Below are 18,968 nucleotides of genomic sequence, written 5' to 3' on the forward strand. Positions count from 1 at the left end.
CATCTCAGGTTCATTGGTTTCTGAGCATGGACAGCCCACTTAAAAATCACACCACAGATTTTCAATAATATTCAGATCTGGAGACTGAGATGGCCATTCCAGAACATTGTACTTGTTCCTCTGCATGAATACCTTAGTAGATTTTGAGCAATGTTTAGGGTTGTTGTCTTATTGAAAGATCCAGCCCCGGCACAACTTCAACTTTGTCACTGATTCATCAACATTGTTCTCAAGAATCTGCTGATATTGACTGGAATCCATGTGACCCTCAACTTTAACAAGATTCCCAGTACCTGCACTGCCCACACAGCCACAAAGCATGATGGAACCACCTCCAAATTTTACTGTAGGTAACTCAGCCACATGGGGTGTGCAGCCAGTACATTCTGAGTGCCAGTCCCAAGCCTGGATAAATGAGGAGGGTTGTGTCAGGAAGGGCATCCGGCGTAAAACAAGCCAACCTAACTATGCAGACTCAGAATCGAATTCCCATACCGGATCGGTTGCGGCCCGGGTTAACAACGTCCGCCACTGGTGCTATTGCCCAACAGGGTGCCGGTGGAAATTGGGCTACTGCTGGGCGAAGACGACGAAGAAGAAGAGGAAAACGTTGCCACGAACAGCGGGAGAAGAAGAAAACTAGAAGGGTGGAAATGAGAGTGGGGACTTTGAATGTTGGTAGTATGACTGGTAAAGGGAGAGAGCTGGCTGATATGATGGAGAGGAGAAAGGTAGACATATTGTGTGTGCAAGAGACCAAGTGGAAGGGAAGTAAGAGCAGGAGCATCGGCGGTGGGTACAAGTTGTTGTACCATGGTGAGGACAAGAAGAGAAATGGTGTTGGGGTCATTTTAAAGGAAGAGTATGTTAAAAGTGTGTTGGAGGTTAAGCGAGTGTCTGACAGGGTGATGAGTGTGAAGTTGGAAATTGAAGGGGTGATGATGAATATCATCAGTGCATATGCCCCACAGGTAGGTTGTGAGATGAAGGAGAAAGAAGATTTCTGGAGTGTGTTAGATGAGGTGGTGGAGAGTGTGCCCAAGCATGAAAGAGTGGTGATAGGAGCAGACTTCAATGGGCATGTTGGTGAAGGGAACAGAGGTGATGAGGAAGTAATGGGTAGATATGGTATCAAGGATAGGAATGGGGAAGGACAGATGGTAGTTGATTTTGCAAAAAGGATGGAAATGGCTGTGGTGAATACCTACTTTAAGAAAAGGGAGGAGCACAGGGTAACATATAAGAGTGGAGGAAGGTGCACACAGGTGGACTACATTCTTTATAGGAGATGCAAGCTAAAAGAAATCACAGACTGTAAGGTGGTAGCAGGGGAGAGTGTTACTAGACAGCATAGGATGGTTGTTTGTAGGATGACTTTAGAGGTAAAGAAGAAGAAGAGAGTGAGAGCTCAACAAAGGATCAGATGGTGGAAGCTGAAGGAGGAAGACTGTTGTGTGAAATTTAGCGAGCAGGTGAGAGAAGCACTAGTTGGAGGGGAAGCAATTTTGGACAACTGGAAAAGTACTGCAGATGTGGTGAGGGAGACAGCTAGGGCAGTACTGGGTATGACATCTGGACAGTGGAAGGAAGACAAGGAGACTTGGTGGTGGAATGAAGAGGTCCAGGAAAGCATAAGGAGAAAGAGGTTGGTGAAAAAGTTTTGGGATAGTCGGAGAGATGAAGAAAGTAGACAGGAGTACAAGGAGATGCGGCGTAAGGCGAGAAGAGAAGTGGCAAAAGCAAAGGATAAGGCATATTGCGAGCTGTACAAGAAGTTGAATAGTAAGGAAGGAGAAAAGGACTTGTACCGATTGGCCAGACAAAGGGACAGAGCTGGAAAGGATGTGCAGCAGGTTAGGGTGGTAAAAGATGCACATGGTAATGTGCTGACAAGTGAGGAGTGTGTGCTGAGAAGGTGGAGGGAATATTTTGAAGAGTTGATAAATAAAGAAAATGAGCGAGAGAAAAGGCTGGATGATGTGGTGAGAGGAAATCAGGAAGTAAAAGAGATTAGCAAAGAAGAAGTGAGGGCTGTTATGAAGAGGATGAAGAGTGGAAAGGCAGTTGGTCCAGATGACATTCCAATGGAGGCATGGAAATGTCTAGGAGAGATGGCAGTAGAGTTTCTAACCAGATTGTTTAATAAAATCTTGGAAAGTGAGAGGATGCCTGAGGAGTGGAGACGAAGTGTGCTGGTTCCTATTTTCAAGAACAAGGGTGATGTGCAGAGCTGCAGTAACTACAGAGGCATAAAGCTGATCAGCCACAGCATGAAGTTATGGGAAAGAGTAGTAGAAGCTAGGCTTAGAAAACAGGTGAAGATCTGTGAGCAGCAATATGGTTTCATGCTGAGAAAGAGCACTACAGATGCAGTGTTTGCTCTGAGAATACTGTTGGAAAAGTACAGAGAAGGACAGAAAGCGTTACATTGTGTGTTTGTGGACTTAGAAAAAGCTTATGATAGGGTGCCAAGAGAAGAGTTGTGGCATTGTATGAGGAAGTCTGGAGTGGCAAAGAAGTATGTTAGGGTAGTGCAGGACATGTACAAGAATAGTGTGACAGCGGTGAGATGCGCAGTCGGAATGACAGACTCATTCAAGGTGGAGGTGGGATTACACCAAGGATCAGCTCTGAGTCCTTTCGTGTTTGCAGTGGTGATGGACAGGTTGACAGATGAGATCAGACAGGAGTCCCCATGGACTATGATGTTTGCAGATGACATTGTGATCTGTAGTGAGAGTAGAGAGCAAGTTGAGTCTAGTCTGGAGAAGTGGAGATATGCTTTGGAGAGAAGGGGAATGAAAGTCAGTAGAAGCAAGACTGATTACATGTGTGTGAATGAGAGTGAGCCCAGTGGAATAGTGCAGTTACAAGGAGTAGAAGTGGTGAAAGTAGATGAGTTTAAATATTTGGGGTCAACTGTTGAAAGTAATGGAGAGTGTGGTAGAGAGGTGAAGAAGAGAGTGCAGGCAGGGTGGAGTGGGTGGAGAAAGGTGGCAGGAGTGATTTGTGACCGAAGAATATCAGCAAGAGTGAAGGGGAAAGTTTACAAGACAGTAGTGAGACCAGCTTGTTCGGCTTTGAGATGGTGGCACTAACAAAAAGACAGGAGGCAGAGCTGGAGGTGGCAGAGCTGAAGATGTTGAGATTCTCTTTGGGAGTGACAAGAATGGACAAGATTAGGAATGAACATATTAGAGGGACAGCTCAGGTGGGACGGTTTGGAGACAAAGTCAGAGAGGCGAGATTGAGATGGTTTGGACATGTGCAGAGGTGGGACCCAGGTATATAGGGAGGAGGATGCTGAGGATGGAGCCACCAGGCAGGAGGAGAAGAGGGAAGCCAAAGAGGAGGTTTATGGATGTTCTGAGGGAGGACATGTGACAGAGGAAGATACAGAGGACAGGGTGAAATGGAAACGATTGATCTGCTGTGGCGACCCCTAACGGGAACTATAATAATCAAATAAGAAGCAAGTGTTTTTCTTGGAATACTGTGTTCTTTTTCAGCCATGCATACCACCCCTTGTTATGTCCAAATAACTCAGTTTTAGTTTTATCAGTCCACAGCACCTTATTCCAAAATGAAACTGGCTTGTCCAAATGTGCTTTAGCCATACCTCAAGCGACTCTGTTTGTGGCGAGTACGCAAAAAAGGCTTCCTCAGCATTACAGCATCATACAGCATCTCTTTGTGCAAAGTATGCTATATAGTTGAATGGTGCACAGAGACACAATATGCAGCAAGATCATGTTGTAGGTCTTTGGAGCAGGTCTGTGGGTTGACTATGACTGTTCTCACATCCTTCACTTCAGCTTATCTGAGATTTTTTTTGGCCTGCCACTTCGGGCCTTAACTAGCACTGTGCCTACAGTCTTCCATTTCCTCACTATGTTCCTCACAGTGGAAACTGACAGCTGAAATCTCTGAGATAGCTTTTTGTATCCTTCCCCTAAGCCACAATGTTGAACAATCTTTGTTTGCAGGACATTTGAGAGGTGTTTAGAGGTTCCATTAGAAGAGATGCAAAGAGCGGAACATTTGCAAATGGTCACCTTAAATACCCTTTCTCCTGATTGGAGAAAGGGTATTTAAGCCTGCAGGTTCTCTGTGCAGAGAACCTGCAGGCTGCGTCCTCACCTCACTGCCCCCTGTTGTGCACACCTGACGCAGATATTCCTGCATCATCATGACGCCACATTAAGCAACTCGAAGCAGCCCTGGTGTGGAAGGGGCTTAACAATGGGCCTGAGGCCTCTCCTGACGATGTGAATGACTCATTACGTCATTCACTCATGACTCATTCACTTCGTCAGGAGAGGTCTCAGTCCCATCGATATGAGGGACAGCTGCCCTGTCATTAGGAGGGTGCTAAGTAGAGTACAATAAGTGCTAATTAGAGCAATTGTTAGTCACTGCCAATAGTATTCTGCCTCTCAGTAGAAGGAGTCTTAGGTTAGGTTTAAAACTCCAGCTTTTGCTGGCTTCTGTTATTCTTCTCTACAAGAGTCAAGACAGAAGTCAGACTACCAGAGCAAGAAATTTAGCTGAGGAAGCATCTGCGATTAGAAGCGAAACGTCCACACGTCAAGCAACCCAGTCCAGTTGAAGATTCAAGCTTCTCTACTATAGTGCTAAATGTATTCAAATCAATGAAATGACAAGGGTGCCCAAATTTATGCACCTGCCTAATTTTGTTTAAATGATTATTGCACACTTTCTGTAAATATAGAAACTTCATTTCACTTCTTAAATATCAATGTGTTCCTCTGATGATATATTTAACTGGGGTTTCTGATCCAGACAACCAATGATTTATAAAGAAAATAATGAAAATTATCAGGGGTGCCAAAACCTTTGCATACAACTGTAAATGTGGCTTAAGCCAAGTCTCTTGTACAAAACAACCTTTGGTTTCTCATTCCTGTCTTCAATAAATTTCTTAAACTCCTGCCCATTTGAACAAAGGCTTCAGGCGTTCCCAGGTCTCAAGTTGAGGGGGGGATGAGGGGGGATGGCGTCCCCCCTGAAATAAAAACATTCAAAATCATCTCCCCTGTAAAACTGCCCCCCCACCACCCCCACCCCTTCCCTTTTAACAGTAAATGTTGGAAATATAACATAATTATATATACGTAAACATATGGTGATTGGTTGATGCCTGATGTTATCTATACATCCATTGACACATCCAATACAGTAGGTGGCGGTATGGACCTAAGGTGATGGTTGCCACCGGCCAATCAAAGGGGGGAAGAAGAAGAAGAAGAAGAAGAAGAAGAAGAAGAAGGATTGCTACACAGGATGAGTGACGGCTGTTTTTTTTTTTTATGTGGTTTTGGGGATGTTAGACTCCTGACCAACACTGCAGTCCAGTTGGTGGCGGTAATGCTCCATAGAAGCTGGTTGCCAACCGCCGTTAAACACGAAGAAGAAGAAGGAGAATAAGAAGAAGTTGATGCCTGATGGAGCGGCACAAGCTGCAGAGAAGAGCGACATCTAGAGGGTGAACTGCACTGCAGTCACATCATGGCCAAACGAGCGATTTTTGCACAACGGGATGTGAGACAGTACTTTAAAAAGTAAAAAAGTACAGGTGAGCTATAAATGAAGACTCAGCAATCTCAATCATTGCTTTTTATTAATCTTTACAAATGTCGCTCGACTCGCCACTGGTTACAGGCACATCAGCTAGTTTTTCTAGCTGCTGTGCCTCCAACTAACTGAGATTAACTCACTTTAACGTCGTTAGCCTCTTGTTAACAAGGTTGCTAAAACATAGGACTTGTCATTCAGCCACGTTAGGTTCAAGTTTATGAGCGTGGCAAACGTGGAAAAGATACTGTTAATCTTAGATAAGAGTTTGTCTCAAATATTGTGCCAATATTGATGACATACACTGCACATAGCTTTATTTGTTTCACCAATAGCACTCGTCAGTAGAGGTGGGCGGATCGATCCTAATATCGATACCAAGGCTGGTATTGATATTGAACAATCCTCGTGTAAAAAGGTCGATACCCAAGCTTTTTTTTTTTCCTCTCTCGCACGCACTGACTGCTGCGCATGCACATTCATCAAAGTCTACTCTGTCTGTAAGAGGAGTGCTGCGCTGTGTCACACAACACGGAGCAGCGCACCCTTGTATTGTGGTTTGTCAGCCCTCTACCTCAGGAGATTTTGTTTTAAGTTGTGTTGAGTGATTTTTTTTCAAACAAAAGTTGATTGTGATAAAGTATTTTGGTATCACGTACAATGTTTGGCGAAATTCTATCCTAGGTCTTTTGGATCCTTTGGATCTATGAAGCTTAACGATGAAAAGGTAACGATATCGGCGATACTGGGCCTGTATTTACTTACTTGGTATCGGATAAATCAATCAATCAATCAATCAACTTTTTTTTTATATAGCGCCAAATCACAACAAACAGTTGCCCCAAGGCGCTTTACACTGTAAGGCAAGGCCATACAATAATTATGAAAATCATAATTCAGTACCAAATTCCCAGTATCGCCCACTTCTACTCATCAGGCAACAAAATCAAGTGAAGATGTTGGTTAAAATTCTGACGTTTAAGGCAGGTAACATGAGAGAGTATCTCCAATGAATTTTCCCCCCTTCTGGGACCTGTTGCTGTCCCCTGTAATTTAATATTAGAGGCCGTGAATATAATACATTTTATTTTAGTCTACAGTGTACATTCTGTTATTATTATCCAAGAGCAAGTTTGTGTGCTATTAATCATTTAGAAAACTTATTAGCATGACATGTCTGCTCATTCTGTCAAACCCTAAAATGTTGTTTTCTTCACATAGAGGAAAGTCATGTCCAGGAAGATCAAGAGGAGGGGAAAGAACAGGTTTGATTATTTAATCTTTTGGGTTTAGACCGGGGATTATGTTAACCAGGAATTCCCATTAATAAACTGTTTTTTCTGCACAATAATTGAAAAATCTGAAGGCTCTCAGACATGTTTTAATGTAATTAAGTAGTTTTTCATGTAGAAAATAAAATTTTCATAACTGTCAAAATGACAAATTACAAAAAAAATATAGTGCAACCTGTAGTTTATACACTTATCTTTTTCAATTCATATGCAGGCCTACTAGTATGTATATAGCTCATTTAGTCAATAAAAATAAGGCAAATTAGTCTGTGCTTGATTTTGTTGTTTTTGTAGTGGAAAGACAGAGGTAGGCGGTATCAGCAGGGGGAGATTGTGATGAAGAAATAAGCAATGCAGATTCAGACAAGCCATGTGAAAAGGGAGAGAGCGATGACAGCCATGAAGCAGCAGGGAAGCAGAGAGCAGAGGGGCCAAGAGGAGGTGAAGGAACAGGTTTGATTACACTATGTAACACAATTTTTGTTCCTGGCTTCTAAGTGTTATATTTCAACTGCTTATGTCTAAAGTCTATGGAAAAATGACTACATTCAGCACAAACTTTGATTTTATTTATTTATTTTTTTATATGTTCTAGAAAGTTCTAAAAGTTTCTTGAAATTTCTAGATAATTCTGGAAACTTCTAGAAAATTCTGGACAGTTCTAGCAGTTAAAGAATATTCTAGAAGACTACTCAGTAGTAGTGAAGGCAAATCGAGATTATTCTTGAAAACAGACAGATTTCAAAATATCATTGTCCTGATCACAGAAGCAATGTTTCTGTGGAATAACAGCTATTTTCTATTTATTTAAGGCATAACAGGTTAGGAAAACACACTGTGTACCCAGGAACAAAGCAAAAATAAAAATTTGTTACATAGTGTTATCCTACATGTTGATTTTAGACTCTTTCTCAATTTATACATAGGCCTGCCGCCTACTGTAGCTCTTTATGTCAGTGGAAATGAGACAAATTAATCTATGCTTTATTTTTTTTGTGTTTGTTTGTTTGTTTGTTTGTTTGTTTGTTTGTTTTTGTAGTGGAAAGACAGAAAGAGGAGGTAGCAGCAGGGCGAGACATTGCTGAGGACAGTGCAGATTCTGACGGCCTAAGAGAGAGCAGTGACAATCAAGATATTCCTGAATGCTGGACATCAGATGTGTTCAGAGAGAAAATTAGGTTATATCCATGGCTAACATGCAAAAGCAAAAAACTTGGCTGCCTAACCTGTCAGAAGATAAAAGCACTTGGGCCAAATGCAGAAGGAAGCCACATGCATGTTAGTGAAGAGTGGTCTAAAGTAAAAGTGGCAGCCTCAGGTTCAACCAAAGCAGTACAGATGCAGTCTCTTCAGAAAAAGATACACAAGCATAGAATTTCAGACTAACACAGAGCAGCTGAGAAGACCTTGGAAAAGGCAAAAGAAAAACCAATGGAAATATTGAGTTCTGAGATGCAGAGAGATCACTTCTTATCCACTGATTGGGTATTTCACACAGTTTACAAAACTGTGAAATCTGCAAGGCCTTTCACAGATCTACCCACTGATATTGATCTGCAAGTCTTGAATGGACTAGACATTGGTAGAACATTACATTAAGACCATTCCTGTACAGAAATCAGCCAACACATAGCAAATGAAATGAGAAAGAAAGTAGTTGGAAATGTCCTTCAGAGTAGAACAAAATTTTCTGTTCTGATAGATGAGTATACAACTGATTGATTATATACATTAGAGCATGCCTAGGGATGAGTGAACAGCCACTAACATTTTTCTTGGATCTCGTGGAGCTGTCAGATACCACTGAAATTGGAATTTATGAAGCTCTGATGAATAACCTTTCACACCATGGCTTCTCTGAAGTTATAATGAAGGAGCATTTGTTTTGCTTCAGATGGCGCTTCTGTCACACTTGGAAGTGAATCAGGTGTTGCTACCAAAATTGTTGAAAAGTTTTCCAATGTATTGGTGTGGCACTGCATGAACCACCGTCTTGAGTTGGGTGTTGGAGATGCTATAGAGGACATTGCAGGGATGAATGAATTCCAGTTTTTCCAGTCTCTATCATGCATTCAGAGAACGCTGTGAGGAGAACACTGAGAACACTGCGTTGCAGTGTCTGAGCATTATTCTCTGTACTAGATGGGTGCCTTCCAGTTTTAGGACCATTAAAGCTGTATGGCAACAGTACCCTGCACGCCACAAGCACTTTTCTGATGCCTCAGCTGATTATAAATGAACCTCAACACAGAGATGCATGTTCAAAGGTTTAGCAGATTGCCTGTCTAATACAACCTTTGTACACAACCTTGCTGTTATGTATGATGCATTAGAAGAGCTGTCTGAATTTTCTCTCTCTCCCTTCAAGCCAGAAACATGACACTTCCCAAGGCTGAAGCAAGTCTCAAGCGGCAGATCCGTGTGTTAGTCAATGGCAGAGCAACCTGGACCAAGGACAGAGGAGGCTCAGACAGCAGTGGATCTCAAGCTATTCAAAGGAGTGCCACTGACAAATAATCTAAAGTACAGCAGGGAAATAAACCAGAAACAGTTTTTTCATGCCTTGGCAGATAGTATTGAGAAGAGAATGGGTTGCCTGTCTGGTAAACAAAGAAGTAAAGAAGAATATCAGAGATTTCTGAACAACATTAAAGTGCTGCAGCCCTCCAGCTGGCCAGATGAGTGTGGGGTTTGTTATGCCGAAAAGGAAATACAGGAACTCTGCTCTTTTTTCAATCTTGATGATGGCAGACAAATTCAAAGAGGGATGAGAGAATACAGTGACTTGGTCACACTCAAATCTGTTGGTGAAGTGAAACCACCAGCACCAAAAGAGCTGAAACCCCTGCTTCAAGGTGTGAACACACTCGTCATCTCCACAGCTGAGTGTGAGTGTGGATTTAGTCAGATGAACACTGTAAACACAACTTGAAGCGCCCTAGAGGTTAAAAGTATGTTCAAACCAGATGTCCATGTTATTGGCTTCAAAGTCATTGCTTGGCTAACAACCACAAAGCAAGAACATGAACGATGTTTGACAAAAAACATGATTATGACAGCCTTTGGGAACTGCTGTGAGTTGAGAAATTCTGTACTGTCTTTAATTATTATGATTTTGCACTTAAACTTGGTTTGATTTGAGAGGATTCATAAGTCTTATTTGCAGTGTTTTGTTTTGATACTGAATTCCCATGAATTACACCCCTGCCCGCCCACTCCCCCCCCCTTAAAAAAAATCACCATCCCCCTGATTTTATTTTACACCTCGACTACTGGGAGTTCCACTGTAAAATAGTTAAAACCATTATGATCCTCCACAAGATGACTGTGTATCTTGTGTTCCTGCTGTAAGATCTCATTTATTTCCTCTACTTTTGCTTCCCCTGAATCAAGGTATTTTTTTAGTCCGACAACCGGCCCGGCACTGAATTTGGCTGGATACTGGCCTCCATTTTGGAGTGAGGTTTCCCGCTCCTAAACGACCAATAGGAGAGCAGCACTCGCAGCACATCAGCGTGAGGCTGATGCATGGGCTGATGTCAGTGTCTCGGCCACCAACCAATCACAGGCTAGGAGAGAGAGGCCAGTATCTGGCCCAATTCAGGGCCGGTTGTCGGGCTAGGTATTTTTGTGCTGTCTTAATTGGTGGAGACAGACTGAGGTCAGACTGTACCTCAGCACCCTCTAGTGGCCATTTCCGGCCGGTGAAAACATTGCCAAACTGTACAAATACATGTAATGTCACTTTTCAAAGGGGTCACACTTGTCAATAAAGATAATTTAATAGACAATGGTTCATTTCAGGTCAGCTTGGTGTATGAGGTCTATTAGAAAAGAAACCGACCTTTTTATTTTTTCAAAAACTATATAGATTTGAATCACGTGTAATTGCGTCAGACAAGCTTGAACCCTCGTGCGCATGCATGAGTTTTTCCACGCCTGTAGGTTGCGTCATTCGCCTGTGAGCAGGCTTTGAGTGAGGAGTGGTCCACCACCTCAGCGGATTTTCATTGTAAGGAAATGGCGGAATGATTTGGGCTTTTTTTCCATCAGAATTTTTTCAGAAACTGTTAAGAGACTGACAGCTGGAAACCATTCGAAAAATTTATCTAGCTTTCGGTGAAAATTTTACAGGCTTCACAGAGTAAGGACTGTTACTACAGCTTTAAGGACGGCTTTAAGGACGCTCGGCACCGCATCATTTCTAAACGGATGGCTCTGTGGATCCGAGACCGTCGTGTGCACTTTCTCTGGTTATCACAAGAGCTGGACGTCAACCATTTTCCGGCAGATTTCACTTTTAACAAGAGATTTTGTCATGGAAAGCCGAGCGGAGGCTTTGGGCGTCACGACCGATTTGCTGATGGAGCGAGACAAAGGAACACCTCTGTTTTGGTCTCACAGGACGGCTTTGAGATGGCGTTCAGACAGCTGTCGGTGGTTTTTCCATCGAGTGATTATCTGAGAAATTGTGGATGTGCCTGGACATGCCAGAACATGTTCCGTGAGGCTTCATCACGGCGTTGCTGTGCGCCATGCGGCACTGCCGCTCCTCTTTCCATGACAAAAACTCCTGTAACAGTGGAATGTGCCGTTCATTTCCAAACTGGACGCTGTGTTTTATCCGAGATGTCGTCTGACTAGCACAGGAATTGTGAAAAGACGTGGACATCAGCAGTTTTTCGGCACATTGAGACAGACGTGCGGAGGAATTCCGCGCGTCGCGGCGGTGCCCCTCTTGACCTTCTGGCTAAATTGCTTTCTACATAAACTTCTTTTAGTACTTACAACTGATTTATTAAGTTTTTACTCTTTAATCGATTCAAAAATTACAAGATATACGTATTTTGTAAAATAAAATATTTTGAAGTAAAATAAAATGCTAATACTGTAAAAGTGTTCATTGGTTATGATTTTTATCATTTATATTAAACTTGTGGCATTTGAAAGTGCTGGATTGTGGTGACTATTTCACAAGACTTTATTTAAAATTCAGTTGGTCTGGTGGTTCAATCAAACAATTTTTTTTTTTATTTCGAACTTAGTTGTCAATTCCAGTATCATGGCAGTTAACAGTATAAGCAAATCAAATGAACAAAGCTTCTTTGTACTCTCTGTACCTCTACACTCATATGAAAAAATAAACAAGATCAAAAAAGAAGCAAAACAAAAAATGACAACAAGAAAGTTCGAAAGGGAGTGGGAAGAAGTAAAAATCCCACCCCAGTGCACATATCTTCAGTGGTTGCTTAATTGACAGTAAATACAACTGCACTTAATTTACAATACCTAAATATATTTACAATTTCCCCCAAAAAGTGATCTCCAATTAAATAAAACATTAAAAAAGAAAACTCAGCAGTGCCACACAGATAACATGAATGCAGAATGCCACCATAGACTTCCATTTTTTTTTAAATCTAATAACAGCCATGGACTTGCTGCCAGTAGAACTGCAGGTTGAGGTGCTGAAGTATGTAGGTATCGTGGACCTACTCAATGTGGAGAAGGCCTACGGCCACGTGCCATCCATCCACACACCAAGTCTTTGAAGAGAGGTGAAGATGTACAGAGTTGATGACCAGTACTTGCCAGAAGTGTGGGAGTTTATGACCAAGGAAGTGGGCTGCCACTTGAATTTCATTTGCCCTATATGGCAGAAGAAGAGATAAGCTTCAACAACGGGGAAAAAGACTTTTCATTGCCAATACTTATCATGTCTTTTAGTGTCTTTAAGTGTATTATTTATTTTACCAGGTAATAGCATAAAGGTTCTAATTATTTATTTATTTTGTAAGACACACTTAGGATTTGATTAATTGTGTAGAATGAGAGCAGAAATTATAGTCAGTTAAATTATTGCAGACAGTCATTCCATTTGTGGATGGTAACTTATTACGGACACATACTGTCATACAAAATAGTAAATAAATTGTGATGAAATTAATACACTTTAGTCATTTTTTGCAGTATGATGAGTCAAAAAGCACTGTTTTTGGCAAAGGAAAACTGTCCAAATTGCACTCAGAATGCACCAAATTGCACCATTTTTTTCAAAATTTCCGGTGGGGGGGCATGCCCCCGGACCCCCATAGATGACTTCGCGACTTCGCCGCACAGTCTGTCCACTCACGGAAAATGTTCAGTCAAAAAAATTTAATTTGCTTGCAGCCATGTAGTCATGTTTGGAGGAAGAAGAATGCTGAGTTGCATTCCAAGGACACCATACCTACTGTGAAGCATGGGGGTGGAAACATCATGCATTGGGGCTGTTTTTTTTCTGCAAAGGGGACAGGATGACTGATCTGTGTTAAGGGAAGAATGAACGGGGCCATGTATCATGAGATTTTAAGCCAAAACCTCCTTCCATCAGTGAGAGCATTGAAGATGCAATGTGGCTAGGTCTTCCAGCATGACAATGATCCCAAACACACCACTGTTTTGATTTTGTGTAAAAGAATAGGTGTTCAAATTTGACTTTGAATGTGACCCTAAACATGACCCACAAAGGGTCATGTTAGTGGTTTGGCAGATTTGGGTTTTAGTACCGTTTCCTTGAGGACATTACTAGGGCATGGAGCCTCCCCAAAGGAGAGAGCGAATTTGGTGCTTTGTTTTTTAAAAACTTGTGCCTTGTATTGGAAAATATAGGAGTGCTCTCTCTATTTCATTGACTTTTTATAGGTGTTCTGTGTCTTATGACCTGAGGGGGGCAGCAATGCACTGAACGTGCCTAGCCTGCCGACAACCAAGAAGAAGAAGAAGGAGTTGGTGGCGTAATGCACCGTGTCGGGTGGCAAAATGCCAATAAAGTCAACAGAAGAAGAAAAGGAAGACGTCACTTCCTGGCGGGGTTTCGCTTTGTTTAGGTTTGCTCCAAGTTGACCAAGAAAAACAAAACTAAAACGGAGATAAATTTGTCGTTTGTTAGCACTGATATCGTTTAAAAACTTTAACCTGCTTGGTGTAAACTAAGAGATATTTGTTCCTTTAGTCGTCACAAACAAGGTAAAATATTCTATGTGGCAGATGTTCTTTATGTTTAAGTGTTGTGCATAATGTAAATTATGTGCAGTACATTAGTTACACTGCAGTGATTTATTCTGTATAATGTTGGCAATTATTAATGCACCTCATAACTTCTTTTTAATCCAGCATGTCTTCAGACATTTTGAAGTTTCAGAATTTTTAAAACTATTATTTTCTTATCCTTGTTTGTTGGGTGCTTGTGTCTGTTGTGGGTGGTGGTCTGTTCAGTACTTCTTCCCACCTAATCAGCCTCTGAACGGAATCTGTTCTAGGAGTCAGCCGTATTTGTCTATAATTTGTGTCTCTGTGGTTTGACTATCGTGGTGATCTTGTACAACCCCCCCCCCCCATTACAACATCTGCTTGATTAGTTAGATGTTCCAGGTACACCAGTTTATCAGCTCTTCCATCCCTGAACTCATTACCGAATTTTGTACCTTTCAATTATTCTTTGTCTCATTTAGTTGTTTCTTTAATGTTCTATTCTCTGTTGTTTGCCAGAGAGAACAGAAGAACATTTCAAGCTTTATGGTGTTTGTACTTTATTTTATACTTTTTAACATATCTGTGAGTTAAACAATAACAAATTAATTTCTGTTTTTATAAGTAAGTTCTTTCGGCTTCTCCTTTTCTTCATGGGGTTGCCACAACAGATCCGATATAGATCTGCATATTGATTTGGTACTTTTTTTTTAATGCAGGATGACCTTCCTGACACAAATCCACGTTACATGGAGAATAGGCATGGGCAGTCTTGAACCACAAACCTTTCACTCTGGAAACAAGGGCACTAACTGCTTGACGGCCATGCTACCTACAATTTGAAATTAAGTGCCATTTATTTATTATAACAGGCCAAGGAACAGCGCACCTCACCCAGTTTCGGCTTCCACCATTTGCATTCATTTTAGCATCTGTTAATAGACCTGAAAGTCCATCACACTCAGTAGTGTTTATTCTTTCAGCTGCCATTTCTATAAGATTGTTTCAGGGTTGAGCACTCTGTGATTAACCACCAACCTGGGGGCCCTGTGGATTGTTTTTTGTCTCACCTCTACCCTTCAACTGGTCCAGCATGGGAGGTCCTACCAGGAGACAAATCTCTTGCTGACATAACTCTAGGGGCACTGAGACATGCAAGCGCTGTTCAGTGGGGAGAAGTCACTGGCTGTGTCTGAATTCAGGGTCTGCACTCTTCCAGTTGTTGTCCCATGAAACTCTTCAGGCTTCAGCCCTTCAGACAAAATAGACAAACCACTGTGAAATGAGACTGTCTAGACCACGAATTTTCCTGTTGAATCATTAGCTTTCACCGTCCTTACCCCTGTTGCCTGGTGACCTTGATGGCTGCACATGTCAAGGTAGTGTAGTGGGTGTATTTGTTTATATTTATAAAGATTACTTGTAAACAGTTGTACATATGGAGCCCAAAAGTGTCAGTTAATCTTTTTTTTTTTTTTTTTAGTTACCAACTGTTTTGTAGTGGGGGGGTAAGTTGCCCTCCTGTTGTATTCTTTGTTTGCAGTTGAAAGAAGGGAGCTCACATCGGCCAATCAATCAGTCAACATTTATTTATATAGCCCTTTACAACAAGCAAAAGGTGACCAAAGTGATTTACAGTAAAATTAAGAAATAAAAAGCAAACATACAATGGAATTTTAAAAAAAGCACATAAAAGCAAACATGTGACAGCTCTGCAAGGTATTAAAAGAAATGATAAATAATTAAGTTTTGAGCTTTGATTTAAAAAGTGCTAGATCAGAAACGGTGCATAAATCAGAGGGTAACTTGTTCCACACTTTAGGGACAGCTACCGCAAAAGCACACGCACCCCATAGTTTATATTTTGACCTCGGGACTTCTAGATAAAGTTGACCAGATGACCTCAGCCTTTGAAATGGGACAGCCCTGTCACGCCACTTGCCATGTAAACAGCTGACAATTACAGCCTTAGAAACATTTAGTTGCTGTATTGAGACACAGCCAGTATATTCAGTTTGCCAAAATACTGTGCAAGAAACAATTTTAAACAGCTGAATATGCAAAATATTTGGTATTTCTGCTTCAGAAGTGACATTGTTAGTGGTGTAATAGCCACAGCCTTTATTTTCTGCCAATTTAGTAAATGTCTGTATTACAATCTAGTAAAGGTCTGATGTTAACTTTGATGGAAGTTCAGTTTTACTCAAAACATTCTTTTCCTCTATCCTTCACCACTGTTTAGCCATTTTCTCTCTCTCTTTTTATTTGTCATTTAGCATGAATATCTTTAAGTTACTACAACCCCTGGCAAAAATTATGGAATCACCGGCCTCAGAGGATGTTCATTCAGTTGTTTAATTTTGTAGAAAAAAAGCAGATCACAGACATGACACAAAACTAAAGTCATTTCAAATGGCAACTTTCTGGCTTTAAGAAACACTATAAGAAATCAAGAAAAAGATTGTGGCAGTCAGTAACGGTTACTTTTTTAGACCAAGCAGAGGAAAAAAATATGGAATCACTCAATTCTGAGGAAAAAATTATGGAATCACCCTGTAAATTTCATCCCCCAAATTAACACCTGCATCAAATCAGATCTGCTCATTGACATTGACCCTATGCCATGACATTGACCCTATGTGTCTTTTTGCAAGGAATGTTTTTGCAGTTTTTGCTCTATGGCAAGATGCATTATCATCTTGAAAAATGATTTCATCATCCCCAAACATCCTTTCAATTGTCCAAAATATCAACATAAACTTGTGCATTTATTGATGATGTAATGACAGTGATCTCCCCAGTGCCTTTACCTGACATGCAGCCCCATATCATCAATGACTGTGGAAATTTACATGTTCTCTTCAGGCAGTCATCTTTATAAATCTCATTGGAAAGGCACCAAACAAAAGTTCCAGCATCATCACCTTGCCCAATGCAGATTCGAGATTCATCACTGAATATGACTTTCATCCAGTCATCCACAGTCCACAATTGCTTTTCCTTAGCCCATTGTAACCTTGTTTTTTTTGTTTAGGTGTTAATGATGCCTTTTGTTTAGCTTTTCTGTATGTAAATCCCATTTCCTTTAGGCGGTTTCTTACAGTTCGGTCACAGACGTTGACTCCAGTTTCCTCCCATTCGTTCCTCATTTGTTTTGTTGTGCATTTTTCGATTTTTGAGACATATTGCTTTAAGTTTTCTGTCTTGACGCTTTGTCTTCCTTGGTCTACCAGTATGTTTGCCTTTAACAACCTTCCCATGTTGTTTGTATTTGGTCCAGAGTTTAGACACAGCTGACTGTGAACAACCAACATCTTTTGCAACATTGCGTGATGATTTACTCTCTTTTAAGAGTTTGATAATCCTCTCCTTTGTTTCAATTGACATCTCTCGTGTTGGAGCCATGATTCATGTCAGTCCACTTGGTGCAACAGCTCTCCAAGGTGTGTTCACTCCTTTTTAGATGCAGACTAACAAGCAGATCTGATATAATGCAGGTGTTAGTTTTGGGGATGAAAATTTACAGGGTGATTCCATAATTTTTTCCTCAGAATTGAGTGATTCCATATTTTTTTCCTCTGCTTGGTCTAAAAAAGTAACCGTTACTGACTGCCACAATCTTTTTTTCTTGATTTCTTATAGTGTTTCTTAAAGCCAGAAAGTTGCCATTTGAAATTACTTTAGTTTTGTGTCATGTCTGTGATCTGCTTTTTTTCTACAAAATTAAACAACTGAATGAACATCCTCCGAGGCCGGTGATTCCATAATTTTTGCCAGGGGTTGTATATGACAAAAGAAACAAAAAAAAGTTGTCACCGGTGTTTTCAGTATTTCTGGGTGACCTCATGTGGCCTTTCTCTTTGGTTTGGTCTTTTCAGGTACACAGTGTTTCATGATGAACCCATCAGGCGGCATGCAGGACCCTGACCTCATGGTGGGGGTCGAGGTCCCTGACAGGTCCAGTGGACAGCAGGTTACCACACCTACAGACATGATGAGGTTCTTCCATATCTGCTTTGACACTTACGTATTTACACTGACTAATAGTTTAATTGATGATGTACACTTCCAAAGCTCACTTTTCAGTTCCACTTTAAGTAAAATAATAAAAAAAAAATCTTTCCAGAATAAAACAGCAGATGGTCAACCAGTGCTTTGAGTTATCAACACAGCTCAGTGCAGGTATACAAATACCGTTTATCTGTTAATTCACATCTCATATTTTCAGCAAATACACAAACAACTTGTATGAAAATTGTCATTACAGGAAAAAATAAGAGATCATGTAGCACATCAGCTGCTGAGAGAGCTTTGTGAGTATCTGGCAGTCTGTTGTTGTATAACTGTAGATGAATTGAAAATGAAGAGGAATTTCCTAATGACAAAAATCATCATCTTATATACTGACAATCACACAGGCCAGAATACATCAGTGAGCTGGAAAAGGTGAAGACACTTCATTTTAACAGCACACTGGCATTGCACAGGTAAACTGAAAATAAATAAAAAAAATTGATTGAATTGATTGAACTTTCTCCATAAAGACTTTTGCATTTCTAACAATATAATCTACAGTGTGGAGAAACTCTGTTACATTTGACTAACGTTAATTAACTTGTTTGTCAGAATGCAAATGTGGCACGCTATTGCAGAAAAGCTGAAAGAGAACGATTCAGAAGCTGAGTAAGTGAATTTGCTCACAACTGTTACTGATCTTTAGTTTAATTTGATGATAGTATTAGTAATTTCTTGTTTTTCCACAGTGCAATGAAAGCTGTGACTGAACGTTGCATGACTCTTTGTTCACACATAAAACAGCTGCAGCAGGTGAGCAGCCTCACATTTCCTTTTGTTTATAGAAACTGTTTGCCAGGTTTTAAATTTTTTTTTTTTTTAAACTTCAAATTAATTAACAGTTCTGTGTTCTTCATTTATTAGACTATTTCTCTGTTCATGCAGAATTTGTTGAAAACTGAATTAACACCCAGCAGATTTGTCTTCTAAAGCCAGAGCTGCTTCACACTCTTACGTTTTTAAAACATGTATGTGAATTTAAATATTTTGACCAGT

At 40.8% G+C, this 18,968-nt stretch overlaps 2 protein-coding genes and 1 long non-coding RNA gene across 4 annotated transcripts in view; 1 reads left to right on the forward strand and 2 right to left on the reverse strand.

Annotated features, from left to right (window-relative positions):
- LOC117510476 (betaine--homocysteine S-methyltransferase 1-like) overlaps positions 1 to 18,968 on the reverse strand; it is a 366,504-nt gene that overhangs the window by 91,974 nt on the left and 255,562 nt on the right.
- The window catches only part of cenph (centromere protein H), a 30,350-nt gene that overhangs the window by 1,560 nt on the left and 9,822 nt on the right, over positions 1 to 18,968 (forward strand). Inside the window, exons 1-8 of one of the 2 annotated variants that reach the window (XM_034170204.1) lie at positions 13,787 to 13,895; positions 17,094 to 17,098; positions 17,772 to 17,897; positions 18,025 to 18,080; positions 18,166 to 18,211; positions 18,317 to 18,385; positions 18,525 to 18,581; positions 18,662 to 18,725. In XM_034170204.1, the coding sequence (XP_034026095.1) occupies positions 17,791 to 17,897; positions 18,025 to 18,080; positions 18,166 to 18,211; positions 18,317 to 18,385; positions 18,525 to 18,581; positions 18,662 to 18,725 (399 nt within the window). In that variant the 5' untranslated portion in view covers positions 13,787 to 13,895; positions 17,094 to 17,098; positions 17,772 to 17,790. Of the gene's footprint in view, positions 1 to 13,786; positions 13,896 to 17,093; positions 17,099 to 17,771; positions 17,898 to 17,990; positions 18,081 to 18,165; positions 18,212 to 18,316; positions 18,386 to 18,524; positions 18,582 to 18,661; positions 18,726 to 18,968 lie in introns of those variants that run through there. The other variant, XM_034170205.1, reaches the window with a different exon arrangement.
- LOC117510479 lies at positions 71 to 18,868 on the reverse strand. The gene is made up of 3 exons (XR_004560735.1): positions 18,485 to 18,868; positions 16,888 to 16,892; positions 71 to 84 (listed from the first exon to the last, which is right to left on the reverse strand). It is a non-coding gene; the product is annotated as an uncharacterized LOC117510479 (long non-coding RNA).

This window comes from Thalassophryne amazonica, chromosome 5 (genome assembly GCF_902500255.1).
Source record: "Thalassophryne amazonica chromosome 5, fThaAma1.1, whole genome shotgun sequence".
NCBI lineage: Eukaryota > Metazoa > Chordata > Actinopteri > Batrachoidiformes > Batrachoididae > Thalassophryne > Thalassophryne amazonica.